The 13,007-nt window shown below is 45.1% G+C and overlaps 1 protein-coding gene across 1 annotated transcript in view; it reads left to right on the forward strand.

Annotated features, from left to right (window-relative positions):
* Positions 1–1,847: 1,847 nt before the first annotated feature.
* Positions 1,848–13,007, forward strand: part of loxl1 (lysyl oxidase-like 1) — an 88,704-nt gene continuing 77,544 nt past the window's right edge. Inside the window, exon 1 of the mRNA XM_072553066.1 lies at positions 1,848–3,525. Within this exon, the coding sequence (XP_072409167.1) occupies positions 2,343–3,525 (1,183 nt within the window). The 5' untranslated portion in view covers positions 1,848–2,342. The remainder of the gene's footprint in view (positions 3,526–13,007) is intronic.

Genomic DNA, 13,007 nt, shown 5'->3' on the forward strand with positions numbered 1-13,007 from the left:
CACCAACGTCTTTCAGGAAAGGAAATTTGCCATCCTTACCTGGTCTGCCCTATATATGACTTCAGACCCACAGCAATGTGGTTGACCCTTAAATACCCTTTGGGCAATTAGGGGGTCAGTAAACATGCTGGCCTAGCCTGAAAGACCCACCTGCTGTGAACAAAAAAGAAAGTGCAAAAAAGATGCTCTTCTTGAGGTACAGCAACATTGACGTTAATGACTAGAAGGAGCTTGCTACCAAACATTTAAAATGGTGATAACTTGTCATGCAAACTGAGAACATTACCCCCTACAAGATGCCCTCCAAGCTATTCCCAACCTGACTTGGAATTTTGTCACTATTCCTTCAGTGTGGCTGGGGTCAAAATCCCAGCACTCCTTCCATGAGGGCATTGTGGATCTACCTCCAACACATATGAACGGCAGCTCACCACCACCTTCTCAAGGGTAATTAGGGATGGGTAATAAATACTGACGCAGCCAGTGATGCCCCACAAGAGAATTGAAGAAAAAGGTTTCATCAAGCTTTGTGTCCAAATGGTTTAACAATGAATGAGAATTAGGTTTTTATTGTAATGTGTACTCAAGTACAGGGGTACAAGAGCACTAGAGAAAAGTTTACAATGTTGCCATTCACCACTTTATCATAAAGTCTCTACTGTATGGAAACAGGCCATTCAGCCCAACAAGTCCACACTGACCTTCTGAAGAGTATCCCACCCAGACCCATCCCCCCACCCTGTTACTCTACTGTTGCCCCTGACTAATGCACCTAACTGACATATCTTTGAACAATATTAGCAATTTAGCATGGCCAATCTACCTAACTTGCACATCTTTGGGTTGTGGGAAGAAACCGGAGCACCCGGAGAAACCCACGCAGACATGGGGAGAATGTGCAAACTCCACGCAGACAGAGGCTGGAATCAAATCCAGGTCCCTGGCGCAGTGAGGCAGCAGTGCTAACCATTGAGCCACCATGCTGCCCCTTAGGTACGAGGTACCTAGGTACAAAATCTTAGGTAAACGTAGACAAAGAAATAAGCTAAGATTTCAACATTACGGTTCTAGTCAGTATAAAGTAGTAAGTAAGAAATAAAGTTAAAAGTTCCAAACTGAATCTGCGTGATGGAGTTAATGAAGTTCAAGAGTGTCCCATTACCTCCTGCTCATAGATCTCAATAATGAATTGTTTAATCACATGAAAGCTTCTAACAGAAATCTGTGCCCATGAGCAGATGTCACCCTCTCACTGAGGGGCAGATGATGATGAATTACTGCTAATTAACCCCTCCAGGGCCAGAATGGAAAGCCACAGCTCAACTGGTAGCAGTTTCAAGTTCTGGGTTCTAGTCCCACCCCAGAAACAACAGTGCAAAAAATCAGGTTTGTGCTGAGGGAGTGCAGCTGCCTGGGGAACGACAAACAAAAGTGGGATACTCTTCAGAAGGTCAGTGTGGACCTGTTGGGCTGAATGGCCTGTTTCCATACATAGAGACTTTATGATAAAGTGGTGAATGGCAACATTGTAAACTTTTCTCTAGTGCTCTTGTATCCCTGTACTTGAGTACACATTACAATAAAAATACTGGTGCAAGTCATGGAATCATACAGCATGGGAACAGGGTGTTCAGCCCAACTGGAGAGGGTTTCCAAAACTCAACTCATCCCATTTGCCTGCGTTTGGCCGATATCCCTCCAAACCTTTCCTATTCACGTTGGGAACCTCTGGTTGCACCTCTTGCAAATTTCAAAATGAACCTCCGGTATGTTCAATTCCAAAAATCTCCCCTTTCGACGTTACTGTATTTTTTTCCCCTCCTGATCCTCAAACCTCCTGCAAACAAAAAAAAACGAAGCGAAACCTCTCTCTGAAGCGGGGAAGAGACTTTCCAGTGCCGTTTCAACTCGGGAATGCTAACTTTGGGGCATGGATAGGGAGGGGCGACCAACGCTGTGAGGGCTGACCGGTTTTGTTGCCCGGAGGGGATAGAAAATTGTAGGGGAGATCTCTTAACTTTATTTTTTTTTGTTTGGAAATCCACTGGCGGTGGAGATTTTAAGGGAGAGGAAAAAACATGCAAGTAATCGGTTGACCCAGCGGTGAACAGAGAGAGAAGTTAAAACAAAGGCGGTGCAAAGTGTCGCAGAAGAAACGCTGGGAATATTTGAAGAGTTCTCTCTCTCTCTCTCTCTCTCTCACATCTTTCACCATCACTCTGTCCCAACATGTCCAGTCTGGGGCTTTGCAAACACAGAGGAGAGCAACGCTAGACAGAGAGAGAGGCAGCACATTTGTGAAGTTTTCCAGGCGAGTGGAGAGGGTTGGTGCACAACACGAGATGCAAGGGGCCAGGGAGAGGCGGGTGCTGCTGCTGCTCCTGACCTGCTGGTCAGTTTCCTTGTTAATTTCCCTGCGCCTTCAGCCGGGCTCAGCGCAGCGGCCAGACGACACCTGGACGCAGATGATCCGCTGGGAGAACAACGGCCGAGTCTACAGCCTCCTGCACAGCGGCTCCGAGTACCTGCCAGCCGGGCATCACCCAGCCCGGAGCAGCCCCAGGGTCTGGCTCGGAGGTGCCAGCGGCCGGCACCCGCCCAGGAGGCAGCTGCAGCGCCCCGCGGCCAATCACGGGCGCCGCCAGGCTCCAGCGCAGACGGGCCGAGTGGCCTCGGAGACGGTGAGGGGTCAGACCAGGCACCCTTTCGGCTTCGGTCAAGTGCCGGACAACTGGAGGCAAGGCCAGTTTGGGGACCCCAGCAACACCCATCGGTACGTGCCACCCACCGTGAGGCAGGAGACCAGGTCCAGGCAGCACCAGCCTGGCGCCAGCCCCTTTGCGGATACCCCTTACGCCCAGCCGCCTTACCAACGTTACCCGCTGGCCCACCAGCCGTCCTATCCCAGTGCCTACGACCCTGGCTATGAGCAAGGGTTGCCGAGAGCCTTCGATGCCTTGGATGAAGGTGTGCCGTATCGTCGGGTGCCAACCAGCCATCTCCCGGAGGGCAGGGGGTACGCCCTAATGCCCAGGACGAGATACGACGAGTACAGGGAGAACGCCTACCCTTACAGACCCCAGGGCCAGTACCCCGGCCAGGAGAGGTACCACACCCCCCAGCAGCCCCCAGCCTTTGACGGGCTCGATCGGCGATACATGCACAGCCTGTACGATGAGAGCAGGGGACAGCCCCTCCTGGCGGCGGACACTCAGCCCGCCCTCTCGCCGTCCAGCATAAACCCCGGCCTTCAGTCCCCAGGCCCGTCCTCGGATCTTGGCCACTTGGTGCCCAGGGTGAGCTCTGACAGAGCGGGCGCCGGAATCTACCCGTTCAGCCGCAACGTGCCAGTGGACCCGTACGCCTCGTCCCATTACAGTGAACCGAACGGTCCCACCACTGGTTTGGACCAACACGCCCAGCGACGAGTGGATCCCAGTGGAGGGACCGAGCAGCTCAGACGCCATATTCCTCTCCCACGTATGGCCCTGGGGAGCGTGTATCGACCAGACCAGAACGGCAGAGGTAATAGTGTTTAAAATGTGCAACAAGTTGTCAAACTGTGCTTGGTTTTTGCTGTTGAAACAGAATCCAACATGAAATTACTGTTTCCTCTAAGCATGGTTGAAATTCTTCAAATACTTGCATGTCACGACTGCATTATTGCCCTGTTCAACCGCCCCCCCCCACGTCCCAACCAGTGCACACATTAATGGGACAGTTTCTAAAATGCTAACATGCATTGCATGTTTCTTGACTGAGTGTGTCCCAGTTGTTGAGGATTTAAGCAGTTTATTCAGGTGTTCAGGCTGGTGATGTCCATTGCTAATGTCATATCAATGTTGGAGATTATTTCTCACCAGCACTGCTCATGTTTGACTGGTGATGTACATGTTGAATGTTGCAGTGTTTTGGTCCCCTCTGCCATTGGCTTTCTGTTTTCAGTCTTGATTGGGGGGAAAAAAAACTTGCTTTCATTCGCAACTTTTTATAGCCTCAGGACAAATGCTTTACAATCAATGCAGTACTTTTGAAATGCATTTACTGTCATAATGCAGGAAACACGACAACTAATCTGCACACAGCAAGTTTTCAGCAACCAGGGATGAAACTAACGATGAAATATTCTGTTTTTAATGATGTTGGTATTTGGGAACCTTGTTCAACAGAACTCAGGAGAACACACCTGAGGGTGGCACAGTGGCTTAGTGGTTAGCACTGCTGCCTCACAGTGCCAGGAACCCAGGTTCGATTCCAGCCTCGGGTGACTGTCTGTGTGGAGTTTGCACATTCTCCCTGTATCTGTGTGGGTTTCCTCCCACAATCCAAAGATGTGCAGGCCAGGTGAATTGGCCATGCTATATTGTCCATACTGTTAGGTGCATTAATCAGGGGTAAATATAGGGTAGGGGAATGGGGTCTGGGTGGGTTTCTCTTTGGAGGGTTAGTATGGACTTGGTGGGCTGAAAGGCTGGTTTCCATACTGTAGGGTATCTAATCTAATCTAAAGTGTCCAGGCTGGGTGGGTTATCCATGGGAAATACAGGTCACAGGGATAGGGTAAGTGGGGTGGGTCTGGGTGGGATGCTCTTTGGAAGGTGAATGTGGACATGATGGGCTGAATGGCATGTTTCCATGTTGTAGGGATTCTGTGAAAGCCTTCTTTGCACTTTCATGAAGTGTAGGTGTCGTTGGCAACATCGGTATGTATTTGCCATCCCTAGCTGGCTTACTGGCCCATTCCAGGGAGCAATTGAGAGTTGACCACGCTATTGCTCATCTGGAGCCACAGGGAGGCCAGACCATGTAAGGAGCACAGATTTCCTGCCCTGGGAAAAACATCAGTAAGTCAGGCAGGTTTTTACAACAAGTGATGATAGTTTCAGTCACTGTGAGTGGGATTAGCTTAAATTCCACATTTATGAATGGTCTTTACAGAGGAACCTCGATTATCCGAAGGACATGGCCGGGGCGTATTTCGGTTGGTTAATCGAATTCCGGATAATCAAATGCAGGCTAACGTAGCTTAGCCAAGCATTGGGATCTTGCCGGATAATCCGAAATTCGGAAAATTGAATGCCGGATAATCGAGGTTCCTTTGTAAATTGCACCAGTTGCCATGCTGAGAATTGAATACAAGAGTATTATTCAGGGCTAAATGTAAAATTCTGCAGATGCTGGAAATCTGAAACGAATACAGAGAAACTCAACAGGTCTTGCAGCTTCTGTGGAGAGAGAAACGATGTTAACATTTCAAGTCTGGTATGATTTCAGAATTAGAGTTCTTCTGCAGAGGAGTCATACTGGACTTGAAACATTAACACTCTCTCTCCCTGTCTCTCTCCCTGTCTCTCTCTCTGTCCCCCTACAGATGCTACCAGACCTGAGTTTCTCCAACATTGAGTTTAAGGACAGAAGTCACACAATACTGGGTTATGGTCCAATAGGTTTATTTGAAATCACAAGCAAATATGAAAGCATGTGATTTCAAATAAACCTGTTGGACTATAAACTGGTGTCATGTGACTTCTGACCATGTCCATCCCAGCCCTACACTGGCATCTCCACATCATTCTTTGTGATTGTACAGGGCTGAGCTATCCAGATTACAAGTTAAGTCTTTTCCCACTGTGCCACCATCTTCCCCATAACTGTCGTGATGTATTTTAAGCTGAGAAAGACCATTGACGATTTGTTTTAACATGTATAACCCTCAGGAAAGCATTGGACTCTCCAATTTTGTATTTTGAAGTAAGACTTGAACACAATCTCTGAACTCTTGAGACAAGGATATTAGTCTTCAGTTCAGCTGCACTGTAGGAGTCAGAAAAAAATAGTTTCCAAGTTATTATTAAAACTACTGCAAGGCTTTTTCCTCACCCTTCGCACAAAATTTCATTTCTGTGATAGATTTGTTTTTACACATCTCTAATTGCTCATTATCTATCTATCTATCTATCTCTTTATGAAGTCAGAATTATCTAATTATGCAAGCACTCTCTCCAAGATAAAGTTGAAGTTCTGCAGAGCAACAATACATCAGAAGGTTCAAAGACCTGAATTTATTTGCTCTTTGTTAAGAATGTTTGTGTAATGCAGTCCCCTGAGGTGGGTGTTAGGGCCATTGCTTTCATTATGCATGAGTGAAGTGGCTAGATTGTAAAAGGGAATAAAAATCCTGAACATGTATATGTGACACAGTTTGGCATTATATGGTGAACAAGAAAGTCGCAGAAAATGTGGATATAGACTAACGTATGAAATGGGCAAATGTGAGGACTGCAGATGCTGGGGATCAGAGTCGAGAGTGTGGTGCTGGAAAAGCACTGCCAGTCAGGCAGCACCCGAGGAGCAGGAGAATCGACGTTTCGAGCAAACGCCTCAAGGGCTAATGCCCGAAACATCGATTCTCCTGTTCCTCGGATGCTGCCTGACCGGCTGTGTTTTTCCAGCACCACACTCTGACATGTGAACTGGGCAGACACAATGAATGCGCGAGGTGTGAAGTGGTACAATTTCACTCAAACAGCATGGAGAGGCAGTTTCATCCAAGTAGTTAGAATTTGAGGAGGGGGGGGGGTGTTGCAAAATAAAACAGGAATTGTGGCGAATGTGTTCACAGTTTTTTTTTGTATCAGGGCAAGCAAATGATAAAGCTGTTAAGAAAGAATACATAAGATGCTGAAAACAAGAATGCTGGAGATCACAGCAGGTCAGGCAGAAATTTGAAACGTTCGCTTGCTCTCCCTCCATGGATGCTGTCTGACCCACTGTAATCTCCAGCATTGGTTGTTTTCAGTTCAGATTCCATCATCTGCGGTAATTTGATCTAACAGATATGAGATGCCTTGCTTTGTAATGAAGGAGCCAGTGTTGGACTGGGGTGGACAAAGTTAAAAATCACACAACACCAGGTTATAGTCCACCAAGTTTGTTTGGAAGCACTAGCTTTCGGAGCGCTGCTCCTTCGTCACCTTCGACCACCTGATGGGCACCTTCGTTGTCCAGTACTTCCCAGGAGCCGAAAAACTACACCACGTTCTTCACAGCCTGCAACACATTATCAATGAGGATGAGCACCTCACCAAGATCTTCACCATGCCTCACCTTTAAACAACCACCAAACCTCAAGCAGATCATTGTTCGCGGCAAACCGCCTGGCTTCAGGACAACATCATCCAACCTTGTCACAGATACCACCATTACCCATGGGGACAACACCCAACATGTACATGGCAGGTACTCATGTGACTCAGCCAACATTGTTTATCTCATACGCTGCAGACAAGGATGCCCTGGTGAGACAAAGCAAGAGGCCAGGGCAACAGATGAATGGACACAGCACAACAATCAACAGACAGGAGTGCTCTCCCCAAGATGGAGAACGCTTCAGCGATCCGGGACATTCAACCTCGGACCTTCGGGTGATCATCTTCCAAGGCCGACTTTGGGACAGGCAACAATGTAAAGTGGCTGAGCAGAGGCTGATAGCTAAGTTCAGTAACCATGGGGATGGCTTTAGGTTCATGTCACACTCCAGGTCACTCCACTGCACTACACAGACACAGACACGCACACACACATACACAGACACTTCTACAGACTCATACACTCACGCAGACCCTCTCTCATAAACTCCCACACTCTCACAAGCACCCTCTCACAGAATTACACCCCTTTTACACTCACATTCTCACACAGGCACTCAAACCCCCCTGCACACGCACACCAACATGCACACATACACACACGTAATATTTGTGGGGTAAATTTGTACTTGCTGAATTACATTTTATTTTCCTCAAAAGCTGCTTAAATCCATGAGAGATTATGTAAATCCCTTTTTTAGATTAGAATTAATCTGAACATTAGGGCACAGACAACTTTACCACAAGGCACCTCACACCTTCAATGCATTATCTGGGTCAACATGGCACCTATTGTTAAATTTCACTTGAGAATGTAACTTTAAGAAAGTTCTGGAATTTACGTATGAAAGAACTGAAACCAACATACCCATTCTAAAAGATGAGAGATTTAAACAACAATCCAGGTCTTTTTCAATATATAATTTCAGTTACATCACACTGTAAACTTTTGTTATAAATTCTGTGTCTTGCAATCTTATGCTCCACAATCACCTGATGAAGGAGCGGCGCTCCGAAAGCTAGTGCTTCCAATTAAAGCTGTTGGACAATAACCTGGTGTGTGTTTTTTAACTCTGCGATTTTTAACTTTGCTTTGGAATCAGAAGATTGAATAGACAAAGAGAAACTGTTCCCATTGCTGGAAGATGTAGATGTTGAGCTGGGGGGGTGGACCAAGTCAGAAGTCACATGACACCAGGTTACAGTCCAACAGGTGACTTTGAGATCACTCAAGCTGATGGAGAACTGCTCCTTCACCAGGTGCTGCACCTGACAAAGAGGCTGCACCCTGAAAGCTTGTGACTTTGAATAAATCTGTTGGACTATAATCTGGTGTCGTGTGAGTTCTGACACTGGTGGAGGGACAGAGAACGAGAGGTCGCAGATTTAAGGTAATTAGCAAAAGAAGAAATGGCGATATGCAGAAAAGAGTTTGCACAGTGAGTGGAAAGGATCTAGAATACACTGCCTTTAAGGTATACTGAGGCTGCTTCAATGACGACAATCAGAAGGGAATTGGATCATTATCTGTTAAGGAAAATCTTGCAGGGCTATGATTTAAGGCTGGCTAGTGGCATTAAGTGAATTGCTCTTACAGAGAGCTGGCACAGACGCAATGGGTTGAATTCAACTAGGAGAAAGTGAGGACTGCAGATGCTGGAGATCTGAGTCGAGAGTGTGGTGCTGGAAAAGCACAGCCGGTTAGGCAGCATCCGAGGAACAGGAGAATCAACGTTTCGGGCATAAGCCCTTCTATGCTGTATCTTTTCTATAATTCTCTAAATTCAAAAGCATGAAAGTAATGCCAAATCTTTCCAAATAGCTTGTTAACCTGGCTTCTATCTACACTCATAGAATTCACTCTCCGTGTCGATCAGGTCAGTCAGAAGTTAATTGTTTTTGGTGAGGGGCATTGACATTTATTTGTAAATTTTCATTTCCAGCTTAAAAGAAACCAGACTGATTTAAAAAAAATAAACTTTGATCCTTGGAGCTACGATGTTTGAGATCACATGCTCCAAGTGTGTGGACATGGTCATATATTTCCTTCCTGTGCTAAGTTGTTGGTTGCAATCAGTGCCAGCTGTTCCCATTGCAAATATTTGAGCCTGGATTTCCGATCACTTTTTCCTATGTCAGTTTGCATTGTTACAGTTTGTTGATGAAATAATGAAATCACTCAAAGATTTATTTTGTCAAAATGTAATGCCAATTTTTTTTTCCCAGGGAGATCTTTTAGGTCCAATGTTTTAAATAAAATGCCTCAAAAAATGCACATATTGCAAACATGGTGAAGTAGATCACTGGAATTACTTTTGTACCTTTGCAAACTTTTATTGGAGTCCATACTGAAAGCAGTAGTTTTTCCTAAGCTCCTGTGCTAGAGCTTATTTGAGTGAGATTTTAACTTGTTCAGAACACATCCACTTGCATTGAGATAAAACTAAGCTCAACATGAGGGGGAACACAATTGCTCAGTGGTTAATACTGTTGGCCTCACAGCACTCTGGACCTGATTCCAGCCTCCGGTGACTGTGTGGGGTTTGCACATTCCCCCCGTGTCTGCATGGGTTCCCTCCGGATGCTCCGGTTTCCTCCCACAGTCCAAAGGTCTGCAGGTTGAGTAGAGTGGCCACGCTAAATTGCCCATAGTGTCCAGGGATGTGAAGGTTAAGTGGATTTGGCAGAAATGGGTACTGCAGATGCTGGAGATTAGAGTCAAAATTAGAGTGGTGCTGGAAAAGTACAGTAGGTCAGGCAGCATCCGAGGAGCAGGAAAATCGATGTTTTGGGCAAAAGCCCTTCATCACGAATTCCTGATGAGGAGCTTTTGCCTAAAATGTCAATTTTCCTGGTCCTCGGATGCTGCCGGATCTGATGTGCTTTTCCAGCACCACTTTAATCTTGAGGTTAAGTGGATTAGCCATGGGAAGTGGATGGGTTTGGGGGTGTGCAGAGTGGGGTGCTGTTCAGACAATGGTGCGGATTCAATGGGCCAATGGCCTGCTTCCATCTAGTGGGGATTCTATGATTTTTGAATCATACCCTTGTCACAGGCTCACAGAGTTGTTACAGCACAAATGGAGACCATTTATCCCAGTGTGCCTGCTCGCTCGTTGACTGAGCGATCCATCTAGCAGACTTAGTAAGTCAGAACATGTGTAGTGAGGGGGAGTTTGTGTTCTAGTCATCTGGATTGGGATTTGAAGCTGAAGTCTATTGAGCTCTAAGGTAAAATGGTCGTCTACAGCCCAGCTGCATTGGATCATTCAGAAAAAATTCCCAGTGATGATTGCAAATCCTGTGGGGATTTCCCCTGACAAGTTACACACGGTTTCATTTTCTGTGATGGAACTGCGTTTATACATCTCTAGTTGCTCACTAAATATCAATTTCTTTATGAAGTCAGAATGATCTAATATTGCAGGCATTCCCTTAAAGATATTATTGCACTCTGCAAAACAACATTATAACAGAACGTCCAAGACCTGAACTTTGTTGGTGTTAAAAATATTTACCTAACTGGATGTTAGGGGTTCCCCAGCAGTAAGCATTAAGGAATATTGTATTTATTATGTACAAGTGATCTGAATGTGGGTATAACAGGATAGTAGTTCCAAGAGTAATTTCACCAGATCCATCAGTCAGTCAAATGGTAAGCTTGGTTTGCAATGGAGAAAGTGAGAACTGGACATCAGAGTCGAGAGTGGGCTGCTGGAAAAGCACAGGTGGTCAGGCAGCATTCAAGGAGCAGGAGAATCGACGTTTCGGGCATGAGCCCTTCATCAGGAACGTCATTCCTGATGAAAGACTCTTGCCCGAAACATCGATTCTCCTGCTCTTCGGATGCTGCTTGACCTCCTGTGCTTTTCCAGCAGCCCACTCTCGACCCTTGCTGGTTTGAAATGCAGAGTGACACCAACAGTGGGGTTTCACTTCCTACACCAGCTGAGGTAACCATGAACTAGAATCAGAACTAGGTTTATTGTCACGTGTGCTCAAGTCACAAAAGAACAGGAGTACATACAGTGAAATGTGTACAATGTCACGAACACATAGGGCTATCTTAAGTACAAAGTACTCAGGTACAAATCAAAATATAAAGAAAAGAAAGGTTACACCACATTGCATACATAAATAGTATAAGTTATAAATAAAAAATAAAGCTAAAAAGACTGACATCACAGTCTTTCTGGGCTTCCACATGGTCTGACTGGGCTCCACTGGTTCCCCAACCAGTAGTTATCTTCGTTCTGGGCCGTTGGCCACCCCTTCTCAATCTCATCTCTTGCCTGAGGTGTGGTGACCCTCAGGTAAAACCTGGTTGTATCTCTCTTTCTTTCTTTCTTTCTCTCTCTCTCTCTCTCTCTCTCTCTCTCTCTCTCTCTCTCTCTCTCTCTCTCTAATGAGGGAACAGCTTTTTTTTTGTTACCATATAGCCAGCTATCCTTTTCACATTCTCTGTTAACGTCAATGGACAGACAGTTCCAGATTGTGAATGGCTTCTGTCCTCAAGTCTGTTTGTAAGTTGATTCATGTGTACGTTTACACAATGCAGGACGATATAAAATAGCTGTTCAGGAAGTACAGGAAATGTTCAAATATAGGATCTTTATCTATACATCCTTGTACGGAATCCCATTTGAGGCATTCACGGGCCGGATGTTTGTAGCTCAGAGACCCACTGTATTAGTTTTCCAGAATTATTTAAAGAAATGTAAGACGCCATATTTAATTGTCTGTTTTATTCAGGGAATATTCATATTGACTTTGTTAAACAAAGAGATCTTGTGTTTGTTTCAGTCTGGGAAAGCAAATGAGTAAAACAAACAGAACAAATTACTAATTACATACCTGGTGTAGTTTTATTTGATATTCGGACTATCCTTTCTAAACATCAAATGGCATATTAAGCTGAGAGAAAAATCTGAGGTCTCATCATCCATAAAAGGAATAATTTTCTCCAAAAAAACATATAATTTTTAAAGCAACAGAAAATCTTTTAATTGTCACTTTAGTATCGTGTGTGCGTTAATAATAAGATGTACAACAAGCCTCACTAAATTGACATATGCAGCCAAATAAGTTTTTGTATCAGTTTTGTGGCAATGTTTGAGGCTTTATACTTGTACACACTTTGCTTTCAAATGGATTCCAAGCCAGATAGTGAAATCAAAAACTAGACAAGAATCCTTTCCATGATAACAGCTTTATTTGCGAGTGCAGCATTACATATGATATGGATATGCCAGTGTTGGACTGGGGTGTACAAAGTTAAAAATCGCTCAACACCAGGTTATAGTCCAACAGGTTTAATTGGAAGCACTAGCTTTCGGAGCGACGCTCCTTCAACAGATGCTGCACCTGATGAAGGAGCAGCGCTCCGAAAGCTAGTGCTTCCAAATAAACCTGTTGGACTATAACTTGGTGTTGTGTAACTTTTAGCATTACATATGTCTGCCTTCTTGTTTAACATTTGGTGTCCCGGAAATGTTTTTTTCATGCGCTCTTAATAATTTAGTGAGAGTTGATCAACTATACACATGATCTGTCACTTTTAAAAGAGATGCTTTGATGTTATTATACTAGATGAATATGTAGGTTTACTGGGAGAATGACACTGGGTATGTTGCTCATTCACAGACATGATGGGTTAAATTACATGGTTAAGCTGCTTTTGGAATACTGCATTCAATTCTGGTCTCCCTGCTGTCGAAAGGATGTTGTGAAACTTGAAAGGGTTCAGAAAAGATTTACAAAGATGTTGCCAGGGTTGGAGGGTTTGAGCTACAGGGAGAGGCTGAATAGGCTGGGGCTGTTTTCCCTGGAGCGTGGGAGACTGAGGAGTGACCTTATAGA

Source organism: Chiloscyllium punctatum, chromosome 33 (assembly GCF_047496795.1).
Source record: "Chiloscyllium punctatum isolate Juve2018m chromosome 33, sChiPun1.3, whole genome shotgun sequence".
In the NCBI taxonomy this organism is placed as follows: domain Eukaryota; kingdom Metazoa; phylum Chordata; class Chondrichthyes; order Orectolobiformes; family Hemiscylliidae; genus Chiloscyllium; species Chiloscyllium punctatum.